The sequence below is a fragment of the Vigna angularis genome, chromosome 6 (assembly GCF_016808095.1).
Source record: "Vigna angularis cultivar LongXiaoDou No.4 chromosome 6, ASM1680809v1, whole genome shotgun sequence".
NCBI lineage: Eukaryota > Viridiplantae > Streptophyta > Magnoliopsida > Fabales > Fabaceae > Vigna > Vigna angularis.
Genome location: NC_068975.1, coordinates 3127694 through 3149703, shown reverse-complemented (window position 1 = coordinate 3149703; position 22010 = coordinate 3127694). Strand labels below are relative to the sequence as shown.

General features: G+C 36.8%; 1 protein-coding gene across 3 annotated transcripts; it reads left to right on the top strand.

The window, feature by feature from the left end:
* Positions 1 to 7241: 7241 nt before the first annotated feature.
* On the top strand, positions 7242 to 20924 carry LOC108342227 (disease resistance protein At4g27190). 3 transcript variants are annotated; one of them, XM_017579969.2, is made up of 7 exons: positions 7242 to 7339; positions 7415 to 7462; positions 7708 to 7769; positions 8179 to 8205; positions 16716 to 16784; positions 16879 to 19530; positions 20358 to 20924. In XM_017579969.2, the coding sequence occupies exons 6-7, from the start codon at positions 16933 to 16935 to the stop codon at positions 20817 to 20819; spliced, it is 3060 nt and encodes a 1019-aa protein (XP_017435458.1). In that variant the 5' UTR covers positions 7242 to 7339; positions 7415 to 7462; positions 7708 to 7769; positions 8179 to 8205; positions 16716 to 16784; positions 16879 to 16932; the 3' UTR covers positions 20820 to 20924. The 3 variants fall into 3 exon arrangements, with proteins under 3 accessions (XP_017435458.1, XP_017435459.1, XP_017435457.1); XM_017579970.2 differs by lacking the exon at positions 7708 to 7769; XM_017579968.2 differs by lacking the exon at positions 7708 to 7769 and having other exon boundaries at positions 7242 to 7462.
* Positions 20925 to 22010: the final 1086 nt, after the last annotated feature.

Sequence of the window (22010 nt, the reverse complement as noted above, 5' to 3'; positions counted from 1 at the left end):
TAAAATATAAAATGCACCTACACGTGTAAGAATCACCATATATTTTTCATATCTTACATTGTTTCCATCTCATGATTAGTAAGACATGATGTAATCCTTGGAAAAAAATATGTGAAAAAATGATAAATACATGGGTTTAAGGTTTAGGGAATTGAAAATATATAGGCTTTACAATATTTATTTTACGACTTTCAGTTTCATATGTATCAAAGAACCCTAATGTAGATAGCATGTAGAGCTAAAACGTTGGCCAAATATATCATGAGCCCATTGAATAAAAAAATTGTCAAGAGAGTGGAGGGAACAAAGGATAAATGCTAACAATCCTAAAGCAATCATTGTAGCTATGACTTTCAATAGGAACTTCTTCTAATAATAGATAGTGATCGGTAAAAAATAAAGATTAATAAATGCATATTAATGTATTAATGAATGCCAAATAATTTTATCAAAACCAAAAGTTAAATTACAATAAATATAAGAGACAGTTAATTTGATATGTAACATTATCCTTTGAGAGGACAGTGGGAGAATCACTTCCAAATTATTGTGCAGTCTATATAATAAGGAACTAATGTGCCTCTTACTAAAAATGCATATATACATTCTATTGTTTATATTTATCCAACATTAATTTTAGGCGTTTGCATTGTATCAAATTTTAGTTGACAAAAAACTCTCATTTATTATGGATTCTAAGTTTTAAGGTTAAGGATATTTGAATAATTTCTGATATTTTTTTATTTTTTTATTTTAAATTAAAAATAAAAATTATTAAAATATTTGTGTGTTCACTAGTGCAGTCAAGGAAAATGACAACGATTATTTTCATCCATAAGCAGCGGTTCCGCAACCGAGGTATATACTGGCAAGGTAAAAAGTCTACCCTTTTTTGCCTTGCTTCTGAACCGAGGCAAAAAGGTGTATGATTTTGCCTCTGGTTCAAATATAATCGAGGCAGTAGAAGGCGTTCCTTTTTTACTCTTTTTTTTTCGCTAGACTTTTGGCCTCGATTGCAGGTGAACTGAGGTAGTAGAGGGGTCTTATGCCTCAGTTTGTAGTTGAACCGAGATAGTAGAAGGGTTTTTTTTTCTCCTCAACCTTTCTGCAATAAAGGCTGCAATGGAGGGGGTTTAAGTTTTTTCTCAATAGAGGCTATAATATGATTACTCAATAACAATATCTTTTTTAAGTTTTTTCTTAGTTTTTAATAGATAGAGATAAGATATTCTTCTGAGAGAGATTATTTCCTAATCAACAGTCATTTGGGCAAAACTCCAAAGCATTGAAACCAAAACTTGTAAACAAGAAATGATGAGCTATTTTTGAAGTATACCAATTTCATTCACATAATATACAAGTGTGAAGTGATGTGAATATCATCATCAAACAGAATGATGAGGCTGAGAGCAACACGTATTGAGGAGTCTGAGTAGTGCATATGCTTTTCTTCTAGCTCTCAAAGATCCATTATAAGCCAAGCTTTGAAGAGAAGGAATACTTCTTAGATTTTCCAAGAGTCTTCTTGCCACCACTTCTCCCTCTTCGTTGCACAGTCCAAGCAAAAGGGTTATTGAATTTTCCTTCCCTTTCACTGAACCAAATCTCATAAGATCAATAAAAAGTGTCATCAATGATCTACAATTTCTTATCTCTTTCAATCCCTCAAAGCAATTAAGGAGTGAAGCAAGCATTGCAAGTGCATCATTTGTTATGCCAACCTTGTCATCCATCAGCAATTCTACTAGCACACCAACTACACCAGCCTTAACAACACTAACTTGTTAGGATTGTAAACTGCAAAGGCTTTTGTAACACATATTCAAATTACCTTTTTAGTTTGGTGCCATAAGTAGCTTTAGCCTTCCAATTAGAAGGGATAGGGATGTTTGGTGTAATCCAATTAACGCCAACTTGAAACCTCAGCAAGATTGAACCTCTCGGTGGATTGGCAAAGTCAAACACTGCCCCATACACCCTGCAAAGGGGTTCCCATTGGTGTTGCCCTTTCTGCAAAACATTTCAACAACGTTAATTAAACCTTCCAAATCGCTTCCAAAATAACACAGAAAAAAAGTACCTTTTTAGCTTTTGTAAGAATCAAAGGCTTTTGGGCTTTGATGCAATGAGCATTGCGGAGGTTGTCATCACCAACTCTGAGAACGATTTGGGGAAGAAGGGAGGCTCTTGCAAGTCCAAACCAGAAAAGAGAGAAGAAAATATGAAGGTTGATGCCATTGGTCCTTTGGTAATGAAGGATATTGAGTCGACCACCCTTGTGCTTGCTCTTTTGGAATTCCAAAGTCAGCCATTGGTCCTTGGCCGCAAGATAGCCAACTTTCTAAAAATGGAAATGTTTGATAAGAGAAGTTGAAGATGGACGAGGACTTAGCCAAATTGAAGAAGAAGTATGAGACTAACAAGTTGGCATAACCAAAGATGAAAAGTCTCTTGAAGAGAATGAGAAGAAGATGAAGTCTTAGAGGACAAGATGCCTTGATTAAGAGAAGAAGCTGAAGAGGGAGAAGAATAAGTTTCAAAAGGAAAACGAGGTTTATAATATCTAAGCAGACCAATGACTTGCATAACGAACTCAGGCAATCCGATTACTTATGCCAAAAGGTTTATAATATTTTAGCACATTAATGACTTCAACAAGGACATTTATGATGGTCGCACGAAGAACGTGGATGACATAGCGACTGTTAAGGTGGCTAGTAAAACGATGATCACTAAGGATGTTGTTGATGAGATCTGATGAAGAGACTACTAGAGTAAGTCCTTCAACTGCCATTAATCCCATAATTGAGGATGAAGATGTAGCCAACCTTGACGATAAGCTAAGCAATAGATTACTTAGAATATTTTTTGTGGTCGAATATATTATGGCCACAACTTGTACATGTCCATTTTAAACCACTACAAAAAAAAAGGGTATTACCGAAGGCCATAATCCCTCGGAAACAGCCAAAAGCCGTCGGAAAAAGACATTTACAGACGGCCTACCGACGGACATCGAGCCGTCGGTAAATCTCTTGTCGCTAACTATTACCGACGGCTTTTGCCCTTCGGTAATTACCGAGGGCCAAAAGCCTTTGGTATGTGGCACGAAAAAATAACAGTTTACTCTGCACGTGAGCTGCCCACTACAAAGAATAAAGGAGCAATTTTATTTGTCTTGCAAGAAGTGGCACATCACTATTGGAAGCAAGAATTGATGTGACACACACGGTCTTGGAGAAAGTAAATGAACATGATTTGAATTGAAATGGAAGAAGGGGACCACATGTGCAAGTGTCCACGGTTTTCTCAAATAATATATGTGATTTTTCTATTGTGCAAAGGAGCTGCCACAATTCCTCACGGTAGTCATCTTCCAATTATAATGGGCCCATGAATAATTCATTTTACAAGCAAAGTTTTGGATGGAAACAAAAATGGGAGTGCCACCTATGAAGAATGTTTATTTGGATTATTACAAATGAAGGAGACCGTGAAATGATGGAGGGGCCACACGGTTTTGTTTTATATAGCATGCATATGTATTGGAATCAAATGGGAGATTGAAGAATTCTTTTTAGACTATGTAAGCCGTGCTTTATGGAAGAGGGGGCTACCAATTTGAAAGTTCACGCCCATGGGGCTCTAGTATGTGCTGAATTTTATTATTAAAGGGAGTGGTGTCACGGCCCCACACAAGAAATCTCACTTTGGGTTGAAGAGATGTCTGCATATTATTTTACGGTGCTATTCCACTTCACACATTGGTTTTGATTCTTCAATTGAAAAACAAAAAGCACATCATGGCCCACAAATTGAAAGAATGTTCGGTTCTTTATTGCTTTCAAGAAGGAAGTCCAGAAAACGATTTTGAGAGACAGCAGCAAGTTTGGTCACGGATTGGTCTTGGAGAAAGAGCACCCACCATCTTTGAAGAAAGCAAACGGCCCTCATGAGAAGCACATTACACGTCCAACAACCACACACCTCTCACTGCAAATTAAAGAAGTTTTGGAGTGCACAAGAGAGCCAACACACGACTCGTTGGAAGCAAGAAGAGGTGCAACAACTGTCACGGTTGGAGAAGAAGCTCATGGAAAATTCACGTCCAGTTGAGATGGAAGAGAAGCTCACGGGCCTATAGAGGAGACAACATCATGGATTTATTTTTGGTGCTGTCTAGCCATATGGAGGCAATTATTTTCTTGGCTTACAAAATGTAGCAGCAACCACATCCAACATCTTCACGCCCACAACCTTCATAGCAGATCCAGTAACGTGTAGAAGAGAACCAACAGCACCAGCAAAGTCCAGCAAGCAGCAGCTGCCACACCCAAGCTCAGACTATCACGGCTAGAAGGAGAAGTTGATCATCACCTTCACGCAAGGTGCATCCAGCAGCAACCACCTTGGACAACACATGTTCGAGGCAGAGGAAGCACAGAGAAATGAAATTCATCAATTGTTTATTTGGTAATGATGAGAAAATGTTTGTCTTCTTTTGGAAATGGTGCACGTAGAAAGTGGAGGGCAAAAAAGTAGAGACAGCAACCGTAGGGGAGAGCACACAGAAGGGAGCATTTTACTTGGAAGAAAATAAAAGAGCCATGTGTAGAAGTGAAGTGGAGCAAGGCAGCAAGCACAATGTCATGGTCAGTTCCACACACACTCACGGCAGCAGCAAGCATGAGAGCAAAGAAGTGGTTGTTGGTATATAACAAAAGGGAGAGAGCCGTGTAGCAGAGGGTTCCAGAGACCAGAGAGTTACAGCCTGGGAGAGGTCCCCCATTCCAATTACAAACCAATCTTTCTCAATCAAACACAAACAAGCACATACACTGATGCCACAACAAAATCATACAGATTGAACAAACCAATTTTTAAACGAACAACTTACCTTAACCGAGATAGCCTTGACAGCGACGCCCCACAACAACCACTCCAACGCAGCCCTCAACCAAGTTCCTTCAACCGTATACTAAGAAGTTAATGAAAAGTAGATGAAGGCAGCAACACTGTCTAGGCTTTACCAAAATGAACATGACAGTGTGAATGAAGTTCTGTGAAACATACCTCCGACAAAGTCCCTCAACCTCCACACCACCAGCCCTCAATGAAAGAACCAACCTAGGACGAACCCTAGCCCCAGACTCCCGAAAACCACCACGCACCGTGAACCAACACCGATGGACGCACCACTGACCACCGTGACCAACCACCGCGGGTGACTCACCGATAAACCACCGTGAACCAACGGAGGCAAGTGTGTGAAGAGAGGGAGGATACGCACAAAGCGACGAGGCTGATGAAAATGAATTTGGGGCACGAGGAACCTAATTTCTGACTTAAGTTAGTGAGGTCCTTACCGACGGCTTATAAGCCTTCGGTAATTATCTCTATACCGAAGGCCTTGAAGCCTTCGGTAAAATGCCGTCTGTAAATCCAGATTTTCCAGTAGTGAACCAATTTGAATGAAAATTACCTTTTGCATATAAATGTATCTCTTTCTTGCTTTTTATAAATCACAAAAGTTTCGACCAAAGTAGCCTAGGTAAGAGGCAGGAAACTACATGAAAGGTTCAACCAGGACCACCTAAGTAGAAGGTAGGGAACTGCATGAATATTTCAACCAAGACCACTTAGGTGGGTGACATGGATTTGCACGAAAGGTTCAACTAGCACTACTAAGGTAGGTGGCATGGAACTGCACGAATGGTTCCATGCATGGAAATAGGGTCTCAGTCTTGTTGTGGTAACAAGGGATAATGTGTATTTCTCCACCATTTGGTATCTAGTTTCGGCATCTTGAAGGGTTCTACTTATGAAGTATATGAGATTTTTCACAATATTAGTCTCTTGAACAAGAATTGCATTAATGGCTTCTACAATAGTCATTATGTAGACCAAGAGTGGTCAAGTAGTATCTGGCTTTCATAGGATTGGCAAGGATGTCAATATTTGTTTGAGTTGCTCATACATGTCCTTGAATTGGTCATCCCAAATAACTTTGTATACTTCTTCAGTTTAAGAGGAAACAGGAGATAGCGATCAACCTTCTTATTAGACATTGGACCTCTTTGATACTCTAAGGGTTCTTCATATCAATCAAACCCTGGAATTTTTTAGAGTTCACCTTTATCCCTCTTTGCATCAACATAATCCTAGAAACTTACCTTGTAAAATGCGTTATTTATATTACTATTCATGGGTTCTTATTTGAATGGGTCGGGACACATTGACCAAATATTCGTTAATATTGTATTATTGTAATTAATTATGGATTAGTGAATAGTAAGTGATTGGCGTGATGTCATCCTGATCAAATAGCTACAGAACGGGTACATGTTGACTTAGTAAATCGACATGTATGCGTCATGATCGACCAAGGAGACCTTAAATGTATACAATGCATATTCGGTGTGGTCTTTCGTGCTTTTTGTATTCTTTTATTTTTATTTTAATAATATTTCAAGTGACGGTAAATGATAGATGAATTTTAAGATATCAATATAACTCACATGTCAAAGTTTTATGAGTTTATATGTATGAAATTTAAATATCTTTTAACATTTGTTCGTGAGGTGAAACATTTATTGTTACAAAAGAGGTCAATGTTGATAACACGTGAGTCTTACTAGTTTCCACGATTTTTGGAAGATAACAATAAAGAGAGTTACATATAAGTTATAACATTAAGCAAATATGAGTTGAAGACTACACAAAATTGGTATTATAAAAGTTTAACGAGGCTATGTACACGAATAAAATATGGTAAATAATAATATAATGACTATCAATTATGAGATTTGTTATAATAAATATTATATTGAAGTGGTGATATATAATATAACTATACGATCTTTTATATATATAAATATGTATATATATATATATATATATATATATGATAAAACATGATTTTCTTGTATCTGACTTATTTTCTTAATATCTTCTACTAACTAGTTGCACTATTAAATATTTTTCATCTCATACAAAACACATAAGAAACATCTTATAATGAAAGTATAGAAATTCCTTTTTTATTCATATTCCATAAAGTTTAAAAAGAATGTGTGATATTCTTGTTCTGACATTAGTTTTAAGCAAAGAATGACTAGAACTTGATGGTTATTGAACGAATATATATATAGAAAAACTGAAGGAATAAGCAAGGAATAACCTGTTTGGGTATGTAAGGTGTAGAAAGGGAGAAAGGAGATTGAGAGAAAAAAGTGATAATATAAGATAGTCTACGGTTCTTTCAAGAATTTTTGTTTACATCAGACACATTACATTTGACAAAAGATACGACCCCCACAATTTTATGCCTATAAGCCAGGTAGTACATTCACTCATATTTTCTGTAAATTTATGTATTATTTTCCTACAAATTTAAATTTCCAGGAAATTTCAGAAGAAATCAGTGCATATGAATACACGATCGATAGAGACTTTTATACAGGTAGTTTTTGTGTCTATTTTTCTCACGATTTCTTTATTATTTGAATCATTTAAAAAGATTGCTGCAATATCCACAAAATGTTATTTCCATTAAATTTCAAGAGATTTTGGAATTTATCACAAAATAAAATTAGAAAAATGTTTTTAATATTTTCATTTAATTAAATATTGTTAGTGATAGTTCTCTTGATTTATTTCCGAAGTTTTACCCAAGCTTAAGAAGATTATCTGTTTTCCCATAAATAGGTTTTGTTCTTCCTTTGTCTTTCGGGGTCCTAGTTTGTCTTTCTTCTTCCTCTCCCCTTCGGGTAATTTTCTTTTTATTTAAATGTCTTCTAAATTTGTTTGTTTAATCTCCTTTTAAATGATTGAAGTATTTATCTATTAGAAAACAATTCTTAAATAATGATTAATTTTAATGACTAAAAATAATTAATTATTAATTATAATTACCAATTTAGATACTAATTTATAAATTAAAAGTTATTATTCAATAAAATAGTTCTTTTATTAATAAAAAATTATAATTAGTTTTTAAATTAGTAGTTAAAATTATTTTTATTATGAATTTGGTATTAACTATTAACATTAACTACAGAGTTTTGGTTAAGAAAAAAATTGATCTCTAAATTAATGTTTAATTAAAAAATTAGTCTTTAAATACATTTTTTTGTCATTTCAACATCATATAATTAAGATTATGGATCCATATTTCAGGAACTTTGAAAGCGTCATTCACTTCAGGTACTTATTCTCTTTTCTCTATTATTAAATTAATGAATTTTACCTTGGTTCTTATTTTAAATTTTAATGGTTAAGACATTCCTTCTGATTGAATTCTATAATTTCGACTTTCCTTATTCCTGAGTTATATGTATGCATGCTTTTAATAGTTTTGAAAATTCAATTTCAATATTGCTTGAGAGTATTATTTAGTCAAGTTTATTGTTGAAACTTTACACAATAGTCAAATAATTCGAAAGATAACAACACAATTTCTTATAATTTAAACGAAAAACTGATATGTTATTTTATTAGTACTTATTCTAGATACGACTTTTTCTTTTCACGTCAACTAAAAAAAATATATAATTTTTTTAATTATATTTTGTTCTTGTGTCTTAAATTTCACTATATATCAATACACCGTTTATCACACCTATCCTTAATTATAATGATTTGATTGTTCCTATTACGTAGACTAAAATCGTAAAATTACAGTTTAAATTTCTCCCATATTACAAAATAAAAAAGGACATTAAATCTTGAAATTAATGGGTGAAAATTAGGTTCGTATAAAAAAATAATATTTTAACATATTCTTTTATGAAATTGAATATTTATCTGAAGTTATCACATATATAACATATATAAAAAAAAAATAGTGTTTCGGATGTGAAGGGCTGTGTTGTTCAATGTCTCCACGTCTTTCTCTGCTCGTACTTTGTATGTTTGGTCCTCCGTATTCGCTCCTCAATTTCCTCCTCAGTGCGCGGGTGGGAGACCTGCGAAAGATTATTCGATGCCAAAGTTAGTTGAGAGCAATGACGTTTTTCTATCGAACAGTAATAAATGTACAGTAAATGCAACTTATCTACCACTCACCCTGGATCTGTATTTATAGTTTTCGCTATGGGCTTGGGATTAGTGAAACCTTGGTTGGGGCCGTTCCTGCGTTAACACGGCGCTGATGGCCGACTTCGATACTCCCAAGAAGACATGTAGATCTTCTTCCAGCACAGGGCGATTCATTACGGGCGGGTTAAGCAGGATGGTCTTGACATCCTGAAAGGCTTGTTCGCACTCTGCGTCCCATTCGGAGCCGACTCCCGTCTTCATTTTCTGCAGGACGGGTTTGACTCTCAGCCAATTTTGGGATGAACCGCGACAACGCTGTAAGCCGACCGACGAGCCTTTGTACTTCTTTAAGGGTGGCTAGCCTTTGCATATGCAGTACTACCTCACACTTGTCGGGATTAGCCTCAATCCCTCTGGACGTAAGCATGAAGCCTAGGAATTTTCCGGCTGCCACCCCGAATGTGCACTTGGCTGGGTTCAGGCGCATCCCGAACTTCCTAACTTGGTGAAAAACTTCCTCCAAGTCCCTCACGTGGCCAACTCCGTCCGCCGAATGGACGACCATGTCGTCCACGTAAACGTTCATGCATCTGCCGATTTGTTTCCTGAAGATCCGGTTCATCAATCGCTGATAGGTGGCCCCAACATTCTTCAAACCGAAGGGCATTACCTTGTAACATAAGTTTGCCCTCTCAGTGATGAAGGTCGTCTTCTCCTGGTCAGGTTCGTACGTCGGTATTTGATTATACCCAGAAAAAGGGTCTAGGAAGCTCAACATCTGATGTCCGGAGGCACCGTCCACCAATGCGTCTATGCTCGGTAGGGGGTGAGATTCTTTTGGGCAAGCCTTGTTCAAATCGGTGTAGTCCGTGCACATGCACCACTTCCCACTGGCCTTTTTTACCATTACCACGTTGGCTAGCCAAGTGGTGTAGGTGACTTCTCTGACAAAGCCTGCCTCCTTCAGCTTTCCCACCTCCTCCTCAACAGATTTCCTCTTCTCCTCGCCCATCTGCCGCCTTTTGTGCCACCGGAAGGGCCTCCTTAAACAGTGCCAACTTATGGGACATAACCAAGGGGTGGATCCCCGGCATGTCGGTCATCGTCCACGCGAACAGATCTTTGTTCTTCCACAAGAGCGACCAAAGTTCTTCCTCTACTTTGGGCTCCAAGCCCCATGCCATGGTAGTCGTCTAGGAGGGATCCTTCCTTATTAAGATTGGTTGGGTCTCTCCCATAGGTTCCAGTCGGTCTTTTGTGTTCATCCTCGGGTCAAGGTCGGCCATGGCCACTTCAGAGCCGGTCGCCCTCCTCTTCCCTTGTCGGGTGTAAAGCTTCAGATTGGCGGCATAACATTCCTGTGCCGTCTTCTGATATGCCCGAACAATGCATATGGTTCCCTTTTCGGAGGGATACTTCATTGTGTGGTGGGGTGTGGACACGATTTCCCCAAAAGCGTTTAGGCATGGCCGGCCAAGCAACACGTTGTACGAAGTATTGGCTTCAACTAGCAAATACCAGACCCTCTTCTCCTCGCTGGACCGCCCGGTCCCCAGCCTTGTCCTTAACTTCACGTAGCCTCGTGTGTCTACCCTCTCTCCCGCGAAGCCTACTATTTGGCCGTTATAAGGGACAATGAGATCCTCCGATATATACATCTACTGGAAAGTTTTCCAGTAGAGGATATTTACTGAACTCCCCTGATCCACCAAGACCTTGCTAACACTGTAGCAGCCGATCTCAACCGTTATCACCATAGGATCATCCTGGTCGGGATCGGGCGCGTGGAAGTCTTCGTCCGATAATGTGATGGGCGGCAATGGCGACGAGGTTTGTCCACCGAATGAACGGACTGTAAAGCCCGAACATGTCGTTTCCGCGCGGACGGAGACGATCCTCCCCCGGCGAAGCCTCCCGACATGGTATTAATGTGCCCTCGCAGGGGACGTTCGCGGCTCCTGCTCCGTCGTTGCTCTGAGCGTGAGCATTCGGCCCGATCATTTCTAGACTTGTCTGGTCTGTAAGCTTGCCGGGGGGCTGATCGTTCCGTAGGTGCCTGGGACGATCAACTCGAAAGTACTTTTTGAGTTGCCCCGCCCGGATCTACTCTTCAATTTTGTCCTTTAGGGTCACACACTCCTCGGTGGTGTGACCCATATTCTTGTGGTAGGCGCAGTGTTCGCTCCCGTCTGCTCCTGATGGAGTAGGCCGTTTTACAGGTTCGAGAAGCAAATATGCGCTTAGTGCCTCTTGGAGGATCTTCTCCCTGGGGCGTTCATGGGAGTATACTGCTGAAAACGGGGTCCTCGTCGTGGTTCCTTCTACTTGTGATCGCCCGGTTTTCCTGCGAACTGTCGGGCTTTCCTCCGTTTGCCCTCTCCCCCCCAAGCTCCTAGCTCTTCTTCTTATAAGATAATTTCATTTCTTCTACCCTGATCTCGTCCGCCGCACGCTCCCTCAACTCTTCCATAGTCTTCGGAGCCCGTCGACAGACGCTATCTTTAAACGGTCCGGGCTTGAGCGTGAGGAGGATGTAGTTGAGGGCGAGATCCGGGCTCAATGCCTTCACTCGCCGGACGGTCTTCTGGTATCAGTCCATAAACGCTCTCAGCGTTTCTTCCTTACCCTGCTTTAGGGTGACCAACTCGAACACGTTCAGGTCCTGCGTGCTGTTGGTTGCGAACTGCCGGTTAAACAGTCGTTTTAGGCCGGCGAAATTCTCTATGGAATTGGAGGGTAGAGAGTTAAACCATTCTAGTGATTCGTCTTCTAAAGACAACGAAAACGCCCGACACCAGATAGCGTCGTTGCCTGTTCTGAATGCCATTGCGTTTGAGAACGTCTTGATGTGGGCCTCGGGATCCGTGGTCCCGTCATACATCTTGAATTGTGGTGCAATGAACTGTTCCGAAATCTGAACATCCATTATGTTTTGGGTGAAGGGAAGCAATAGTGTGGAAGAAGGCTCCGGCTTCACCATCATCCGCCTATCTTCGGTCGCGCTCTTCGCGTGCACTGATTTGGCCTTACTCCCTTCGGCCTCGGACTCCGTCGGCCTCCAAGTTCTGTCGCGTTCGCCGTTGTGCTCCATGTGATCCTCCACGGCGACCTTTCCTTTCTCCTTTGCCCGCTCATCCTCCCCTTCCTTTCCAGCAATCTCCCGGGCTATCCGGGCCTCACAATCGGCCTTGACCGCCGCCAGCTCGTCCTCGTGACGCTGTTGCATCTCGTCCATCTTTTGTTGTAAAACTTTGATAATCTCAATCGGGTTGTCCATGCTCGTGTTTCTCGTGGTCGCCATTGGGTTTTTAAAACTACATGGCCCCACGGTGGGCGCCAAATGTTTCGGATTTGAAGGGCTACGTCGTCCAATGTCTCCACGTCCTCCTCTGCTCGTACTCCGTGTGTCTAGTCCTCTATACTCGCTCCTCAATTTCCTCCTCAGTGCGCGGGTGGGAGACCTGCGAAAGATTCTCCGATGCCAAAGTCAGTTGAGAGCAATGACGTTTTTCTATCGAACAGTAATAAATGTGCAGTAAATGCAACCTATCTACCACTCACCCTGCATCTGTATTTATAGTTTTCGCTATGGGTTTGGGATTAGTGAAACGTTAATCACGACCCAAATTCAGCCCAATAACTGTTAACCTCAACTTACCTTAAACCTGGTTAATTAGCAGCATGGTCGGTCGGTCTCCCAAAGTTTGGTTTTTCAGCCAGCCAATCCGTATAGGCCGCCAACCTCATCATTGTTTATCCGGATGACGAGGGGCGAGGTTGCGTGATCGCGGACGTATAGGCGTCCGGCTTGACGTGCCGAACCCTCTATGTTGAACCGAAGGGTAGCATGTTTGGTCTATTGTTGACGTCCGGCCTATCAAACGTCCGGTCCCACTGGTAGAAATAGTAATATTATTTAGACTTTCTATCGCCGAAAATAATTGTATATAGAGAAGTATATATGAGACACTTCAACCTGTATACTGAATAAAAAATAGTTAAAAGATGATTGAATCAAACTAAATCAATCACCCAATCTCTAACCTTACAAAACTTTCTAAGCCTAACTGAAAATGTGAACTCATTGTTCCTAAAATCCAAGTATATTTCTTAATTAGACATAGATTCCAGTTAGAGTAAGAAAAATATTTGTTTCATCCATATCGATTCAACCATTTAGTTGCCCCAAAGTAAAGATTTCCTCGTCATCCATTTTTCCTTAACCCTTTCCATTATGCTAATAGGATTGTGTTAAAAAAGTTTGTCTTCCAAGTTCAGGTTCTTCCTTTGTTTAACATATGTTTTTCCATTTGACCTAGACTATTTTCCTACCTTCGTGCCCCCGTCCATGAACAAATCTTTCGGATTTTTTTCCCACAACTGCTATAATATACATTCAGAGGTGATTAATACAGGTATAAAGGTTATAACTTTATTAAGTAAACTCTCTTTACTGACAAGGCTCCATACCTTTTTTCTAATCTTAGTGATAACGCTATCCTTAAAACAATCAAATTAATGCTATTAAACTTAGAAACTTTAGTAGTATTAAGATAGTATAGTCAACAAAATATTAAAGTCAATTCTAAGTCATTTTTCAAAAAGAAATTGATTTCTAGCAAATTAATTTTTATAAACTCTATATACTAAAAAGATTAGTTAAGTACAACAAAAATAAGATAAGAAAATAAAGATTAAATAAAAAGATTAAATAATAAAATAATGGTTTAATCATTCCAATGATTCCTATTTTAGGCTAAAAGTCACATATCGGTTCTTTAATTCTTTTTTGGTCTCAATTGGGCCCTAATTTTGAAAAATTGAAGCAATACAGCCCTTGTTGTTAAATTTGTTGAACAACATTAAAAAAAATAATGGCTAGATGCACTTGTGTGGATTTTTTAAATGATGTAGCTTAATAAAGAAGTTTGATGTGGAAGAACAACTTGAGTAGAGCTCGGCCTACATAGTGGAGAGGTTGATCTATATAGTAAAGAGGTCGGTCTACACAGTGAGGAGGTCAACCTGCATAGTGAAGAGTTCATCCTGCAGAGTGAGGAGCTCGGCCTAAATAGTGAGAAGGTCGATCTGCACAATGAGGAGATCGGTCTACATAATGTGGAGCTCAACCTGTATAATGGGGAGGCCAGTTTGCACAATGGGGAGGTCGATTTGCATAGTGGAGAACTCAATCTGCATAGTGAGGAGCTTAGCTTGCACAATGAGAAGCATGACCCCCATAGTAAGGAGGTCAATTTATATAGTGAGGAGGTCCGTCTGTATAGTGAGGAGGTCGGTTTGCACAATGGGATGTTTGGCCTGCATAATGGGGTGGTCGGTCTACACTGTGAAGGTCGACCACCCCACTGTGCATACCGAGGTAGCCACTGTGCAGGCCGAGCTCCCCATTGTACTAATTGATCTCTCCACTTGCATGTCAACCTCCTTAGTGTGGAGACAAAGCTCCCTAGTGTGCAGACCGATCTCCCCAATGTGCAGGTCAAGCTTCCCATTATGCAAGTCGAGCTTCCCAATATGCAGACCAACCTACCCATTATGCAGACTGACCTCCTCACTATAGATCAACCTCCCCAATATGCAGGTCGAGCTCTGCTATAGTACTTGCTTCCACATCAGACTTCTTTATTAAGTCGCGTCATTTAAAAAATTCAAACAAGCATGGCTAGTCAATGTATTTTTAATGTCGTTAAGCTAATTTAACGACAAGGGATGCATTGTTTCAATTCTTTTAAAATTAGAGACCCAATTGAGATAAAAATAAATTGAGAGACCAATATGCAACTTTCAACCTAAAATGGGGACCCTTAGAATTATTTAACCTAAAATAATAAAACAGAGAAATAAATAGAATTGAAAAGATAAAAAGAGATAAAAATAATAATAAAGAAAATAGGTTCATTCCACTATCTTGTTTAAAAAATAATTCATTATTGATTATCTAAATATTATTGTTTAATTAAGTATTATCTTTTATTTTTAAATTAATCAATGTAAATTATCATTTAATTTGTTGGCGATTTTACTATTAACCAAAGTATATTCTAAATTAAAAGCAAGAACTTTTTAAATTAATCATAGCAAATTTAACCAAAGTCTATTCTTAATTAAATATTATTATGTCTAATTGTGTCTATTCTCTTACCAATTTTATCAAGTATAAAACATATTAACCAAAATACATTATTGATTAATTACTGTTAATTTTTTTACCTTTAATCACTATTAACCAGGGTACATTCTCAATTAAAAATAAGAAATTTTTAGATTAGTCACAGTAAATTTCACAAAATATATTCTCAATTAAATATTATTATAGTTAATCATGTATATTGTTTTATCACTTTATCAAGTATAAAACTAATGAACCAAAATAAATTTTTGTTTAATTATTTTTATAGGTTTCACCTTTAATCAAAATATATTATCAATTTTGGCAAAAAGAAAAAATTTATTCAATCACATGAAAGTTTATAATTTTTATCAAAGTGCATTCTCAATTAAGAAATTACAGCAAAATCTAGCCTAGAGGCTTAACACTCTATGAAATGTAGAAATAACATAAAAAAAACGATAGGGTGGAGAACGTGAGAACGAAATTAGCACCCCCTCCCAAAGAGTTCCTAAGCCATCCAAAGGTGTTTCCCTAAGTCCCTTTCTTTAGAAATTGTACTAAGCTTTATTTCAAGTTTTTCATTGTTGTAATATTCTTTCTAATAATGTAATTTCATCCAATTATCTTCTAACTAATCTGATATATTTTAGATATATTTGGTTGTTATAGAGATTTAAAAAATATTTAAGAAGATCTTGTCAAATTTAAAAAGATTTGGTAGTTATTATCTTCTGATATTTAAAAATATCAAATAAAATATCTAAAGATATATTTGTCCAAAATTATCTTTTATCATAAATATTTTTGAATTATTAAAGACCTGTTATGGGAAAAAGATAGAGAAAACGGCTAAGTCCAACTTTTGTTTCATATTCCTCTTCTTAGCTTAACCATTTATGGGTTTTGAAGTGGACTTTTAATTAGGGTTGACCCAATTACAACCTAAGAGCCTATAGGCAGGATTTGTGATGATGATTTTAATATTTACTATTGGTCGGTTTGGTGACTAAGAGAATGCATTGACAGGACGATTAATTATAAGCACTACAAGAAAATCTATAAGTAACAATCAATTTCGAAATAAAAATAATTGGTCACTAGTAATTAATTTAGGTACTAATTTATAAACTAAAAATTATTACTATCTAGTATCTATTATTAATAAAAGAATTATAATTACTTTATGAATTAGATTCTAAATTAATCATTAACATTAATTATAATTACTAATATTCCAATAAAATTTAATTTATAAATTGACATTCAAATTAGTCAATAACCAATTATTTTTTATCTTTAAATTTAGTTACTTTAAAGATTATTGTGAAATGTGAATCTAAATTATATGAAGATGTGATAATACATACCCATGCCTAACTTTTATATAAAAAAGAAAAACTAATATAATATTGTCTTTTTATTTAAAAAGTTATAATCATGTCCTTTCGATACCGGTTAAACGTAAAATGATGAAGTTTGTGTACTTTTTGCTAATGACAGGAATAAATTAAATAGTCTGTTGAATTTGTTTTGTTCATGACAGGAAGTACAGTTGAAGATAAATTGCTCTTAAAGTCACATCCTTTCTGTTGTCGTGATTATCTAAAAGAGGGTGAGCCATTTGCTTCAAATTTTTCGCTTCGTTAAAGTTGTTGCCTCTATCTATTATCCTATCCTAGATTAAACTAGTATCAACTCCTTTGCAGAAACCAACACAAGAACAAAGGAAAGAAAGATCATTTGGCACATTGTTTCAAAAGATGAAAGCAGCAGTGGTTGCACATCAACTTGGCAACCTAATTTCCAACCGAAGCATTTTGGAGGATCTCAAAAATAGCCTCCAGACTTTGCAAGATAAAAGGCAAAAAGTGCAAGAAAATCTTATTTGGGAAGATGAAGAATTCCAGACTCAAAGTGACTGGCTCAAAAGAGTGGATGAGATTCTTGGACAAGGGGATAAATTATTGAACTCCTATGAAGGCAGTACTTGCACAAATATTTTGTTGCGGTACAAGGTTGGTAAACAATCAAGAAAGATGCAACCAGAGATTTCAGTATTAATTAATAAAGGAGAATCTCATGTATCAGCGAAAACACGAAAACATGAAAGACCAGCATCAAGAGATGAAACGATAGCAGATATTATGGATGCCCTAAGGAACCCTGATATCCAAGCAGTTGGAGTATGGGGGCTGGGTGGTTTAGGCACAACCTCATTAGCCGAAAACATTAGAGAGAAAACAAAAGAACAGAATTTGTTTGATGCAATGGTTTTCATAACTGTAACTGATAAGCCAAATCAGGAACAAGTTCAAAATGCTATTGCAAATGCATTGGGAGTGCAGTTTACCAACGGAGAAAGTCTTGTGAAAAGAAGAAATAAATTGCGTCAGAGAATAAAAAAAGAGGAAAGTACTCTCATCATAGTTGATGATACGTGGGGGGAATTGAACCCAGAAGAATTTGACTTGGAGGAATTTGGAGTTCCTCCGGGTAATGAACATGAAGGGTGCAAAGTATTCTTGACATCAGGAAATTTGAAATTTATACAATATTTGGAGGATGCCTCTAAGCTTAATAAAGTGTTTCAATTAGAAGAATTACAAAAAGAAGAGGCTCGAAAGCTGTTTGAGAAGAAGGTTGGAAGTTTTGATGAAGATCAAAGTTCCATTGTAGAAGAAATAGTGAGAAGTTGTGAAGGTTCCATTTCTTTAATTTATGCCCTAGCAAAGGCATTAGAAAATAAGGGCGAAGATGCCTTGATGCAGTTCAAGGAAAATAGTTCACCAGCAAAACTATTGTCCTATTGTTTGGAAGAAAATGAGGAACACAAAGCATTGTTGTATCTTCTTGCTATTAGGGGAAGAAGATTTATTAACAGTTATAGCATGTACATAGACATGTGGACAGGTGTATTCAAAAATCTGGAAACAGCAGATGCTGCAAGAAAAAAGCGTGAGTCACTGATTAGTGATCTGAAGGCCTATGGTCTTGTGGTTGAAAAGGGAAAGGACTGGGTCAAAGTAGATGACTATTTATATCATACTGCTTATCGAATGGCCCTACATGATAAAAGAGCTTCAGTGATTTCCACAGAATGGCCACCTGAAGAATTGCTAACAGATCTTCACTTCTGCAACTTACATCCTGTTGGTGATTTGAAGCTTCCCGCAACGTTGCAATGTCCAAACTTGAAACATCTTCTGATAAGTAGGGAAAATTCCACAATAGATGTTCCAGATTCATTTTTTGAGGAGACTAAACTTCTGAAAGTGCTAGATTTCGTTTCCTTTCATTGCCCAAAGCTGCCTCTTAGTTTTGTTGTTTTAAAGGACCTTGAAGCATTATCCATGTATCATTGTGAATTGGGAGACATTAAAGAAGTTTGTGAGCTCACAAATCTACGAATGCTAGGCCTCCTTGGAAGTAGTATCCGACAATTGCCTGCGCAAATTGTAAAGCTTCAGAAGTTGCTATTCTTGGATTTAAGAGACACAAATCTCCAAGTGATTCCACCGAATGTCCTGTCCAAATTGACAAGCTTGGAAGAATTATATTTGAGAAACTCCTTCTGTAATTGGGAGATTGAAACGTCTACCAGTGAAAACAAGAATGCAAGCTTGAAAGAGCTTACAGACTTGGAACACTTGGCATACATAGAAGACATGTATGTTCCTGATCCGCAGGCATGGCCTGTGGACTTGTTCTTTGGAAACCTAAGATCATATACAATTTTCATTGGTAACGGGTGGGACCGAGCATATGATGGTGATCATGAATTGAAGACATTGAAACTGAAGCTGAACAGGAGGTTTCAGTCAGAGAATGGAATAAAAAAGATGCTGAAAGAAGTTCAGGTTTTGTACTTGGATACACTGAATGGTGTCCAGAATGTTGTTAATGATATGGAGTGCGATGGGTTTCCACAACTGCAGTCTCTTTTCATTCAACACAATGCTGAAGTCAAATTCATAGCCACAGGGTCAGGTAACGATCCTCTTGATACTTTCCCGAACTTGGAGTCACTGTCTCTCACCATTCTGAGCTATTTGGAGTACATATACCATGGTGATTCCTTAACTGAGAAATCTTTCTTCAAACTGAGAGTCATCAAAATAGAGAAATGCAATGCAATGCGATGTCTCTTCTCAGTATCCATGATCAATGGTATTCCTCATCTTGCTACTTTGGAAGTTTCACAGTGCACATCCATAAAGGCAATTATGCTATTTGAAGGTGCAGAGAATCGTCCCATAGAATTTCCTGAATTATGCTCTCTAACCTTAAAAGGACTCCCAGCATTAATCAGTTTCTGCTCAACTGAAGGATCCTCTTCTGCTACACTTTTCCATGACAAGGTATTAAAATATTTCCAGCACTGATAAGGCATTAAAGCATTAAACATGTCTAACTTGTAGAACAATTACTGCATGCATCCTCTCAACAACCCTACATCCCATTCACAGGGATACAAGTTTGATGAACATAACTCACTGAAAATGTTGTTATCATCATATAAAGATAGATGAACCTTTATAGTCTTTTTCTTAACAAAGCAAAAGCAGATAATTTTATCAAATGACAAATAATTATTCACAAAAGCTATAGATTAGTCGCACAGCTCATCACTTTTTATATATTACAATAATATGGTACTCTCTTTAAAATGAACAAAGCACACAAAATTTACCACAAACAAATTTTAACTATTCATCTGGTTTGGGATACTGTTTAATTTGTTTTTTTCTTTTGGTAACTATATTTATAAATTACATATCTTATAGTCTTTATACAGTCACTTTTAATTATATCTTAGTCTCTATCATTAAGTCTCTTAAACTACCAGAAATTCTCTCCTAAAGTAATATAACAGAAGATTGGTGGTGGTGTAAATTTTGTGACTGTATTAGCGCTAAGGATTTGAAGAGATAGCAGACTGTAGAAACCAAAGCGTAACTAAAAGTTATTACACAGAAACTAAAACATGTATTTTATAAATACGAGAGCCAAAACATAGCAAGATTAAGTATAATACTTAAACCTTTTATATGTATACCAAAGCATAGCAATAATGCAAGTACAAAAAAGCAAACAAATACTGAAAACCCTTAGATAATTAGAGTAGTAATAATTGTGTGGTAAAAAACTGCTAATAGTATTGATTAATGTCATATTATTTATGCAGGTTTCTTGCCCTAAGCTGGAGACAATGGTGATTTCCGAGGTTAGTGAATTGACAACAATATGGAATGAAGAGTATGATGCTGAAAATTCATTTGGGAAACTGAAAAACGTAATTATCAAAGATTGTGAGAAATTGAGAACTGTTTTTCCAGTTAATCTTTCCAAAAATCTTGATAATTTGAAGACGTTAGAGGTTAGAAATTGCAGTTTAATGACGAGCATTTTCACTGTGATGAGGCAAGATAGCACAAAACCAGGGCTTCAATTGAGCATTCCAATGATTGAAATAACTTTAACTGGTCTTCCCAAATTGGAGTATGTGTGTGTTACTACAGGATTTGAAGCCTTGAAGAAAAAATTCGAGGAAGAATGGTATGCTGGCCTTCCCGGATTATCAGGTAACGCACGTATTGAACACGGAAGAAAAATGAAAAAATATTTGGAAGAATATTTGAATATGTAGGTGTGCTTGAACAATAGCATGAACCTTAAATTGTAAATTTCATTCCTTCTTAACTTAAACTAAAGTTATGTATGTATGCATTTGAATTTTCATTGTTCGTTTAAAGGTGGCTGAAGTGATTTCTCACAGACAAAATTCTTGTGGTAGTTTTTTATTTAAAATTAATTATTAGTTTTCAAAAATATCTCTCACTCTTTTACAAGAAAAGATATTACATAAACTACTCTTAGGAATACCTCAACCTTTATACAAACACTAAAAGAAGTGAAAAAAAAATGTAATTGACTTTTAGATATGCAAAATTCTGAACATTAATGTGGGTTGCCCTTTTTTTTTACGATCATCACGAAATAGTACGTGTTTTATGTAAAAAATAAATATTTAAATTTAGTTTTTTTAAATAAAAAGTTTTATATATATAAAAGGAATACTTCTTTAACCAATATATAAATGGTTGGAAGTCTCACATCAACCAGAGATAAGATCAGTTATTAATATATATATATATATATATATATATATATATATATATATATATATATATATATATATATATATATATATATATATATATATATATGGGTGCAAACCTCATTCAAGTTGATTTTGTAAGGTTAGGCTCAAAATTCACTTTTTAACATAATATCTAGAGTCGGGTTCTTTTGAGAAAACACTTTCCATTCTATGTGGTGGCACGTCAAGGTCACTTTTTTCTCTTCTTGATTGAAGAATCTTGAATTTTTAAGGTTTCCTTATCTTGTTCGTCGATGGTTTTTTTCGTTGTTGTCTCTTCTAACCCTTTTTGTCACCATTGTGTTTCTTTTATTGGTTACTCAGGGAAGTTTTGGTATTTCGTCTTCTATGTCATCTTCGTAAATCACTAATAATTAGGTGAAGGATAGAAATAGATATTAGTAAGCTTGGTACATACAATTTGTATGCACCACCTTGAGGAAGAATGTTGGACATATTATGTTTATCTTTTATCTTTAGTTAGTTTGTTATTATTCATTATTTGTATTTTGGGCATAGACTATATTTCTTCTATTATAAATAGAGTATTTTGTGTGTATATCCAAGACAAGGGAAATTAATCACATACATGATTTTTTATTATATTCAACAATATATCTAACACAAATAAAACAACATCATAGAAAGATAATCATACCTTCTTCTACTGCAGTCGAA

What these genes read in the sequence shown, in the direction of transcription:
- LOC108342227 (XM_017579970.2), top strand. Translation starts at nt 16,933, where the DNA reads ATGAAAGCAGCAGTGGTTGCACATCAACTTGGCAACCTAATTTCCAAC. An exon ending in CTACACTTTTCCATGACAAG is followed by an intron (nt 19,531 to 20,357) that starts GTATTAAAATAT and finishes TTATTTATGCAG; the next exon opens with GTTTCTTGCCCTAAGCTGGA.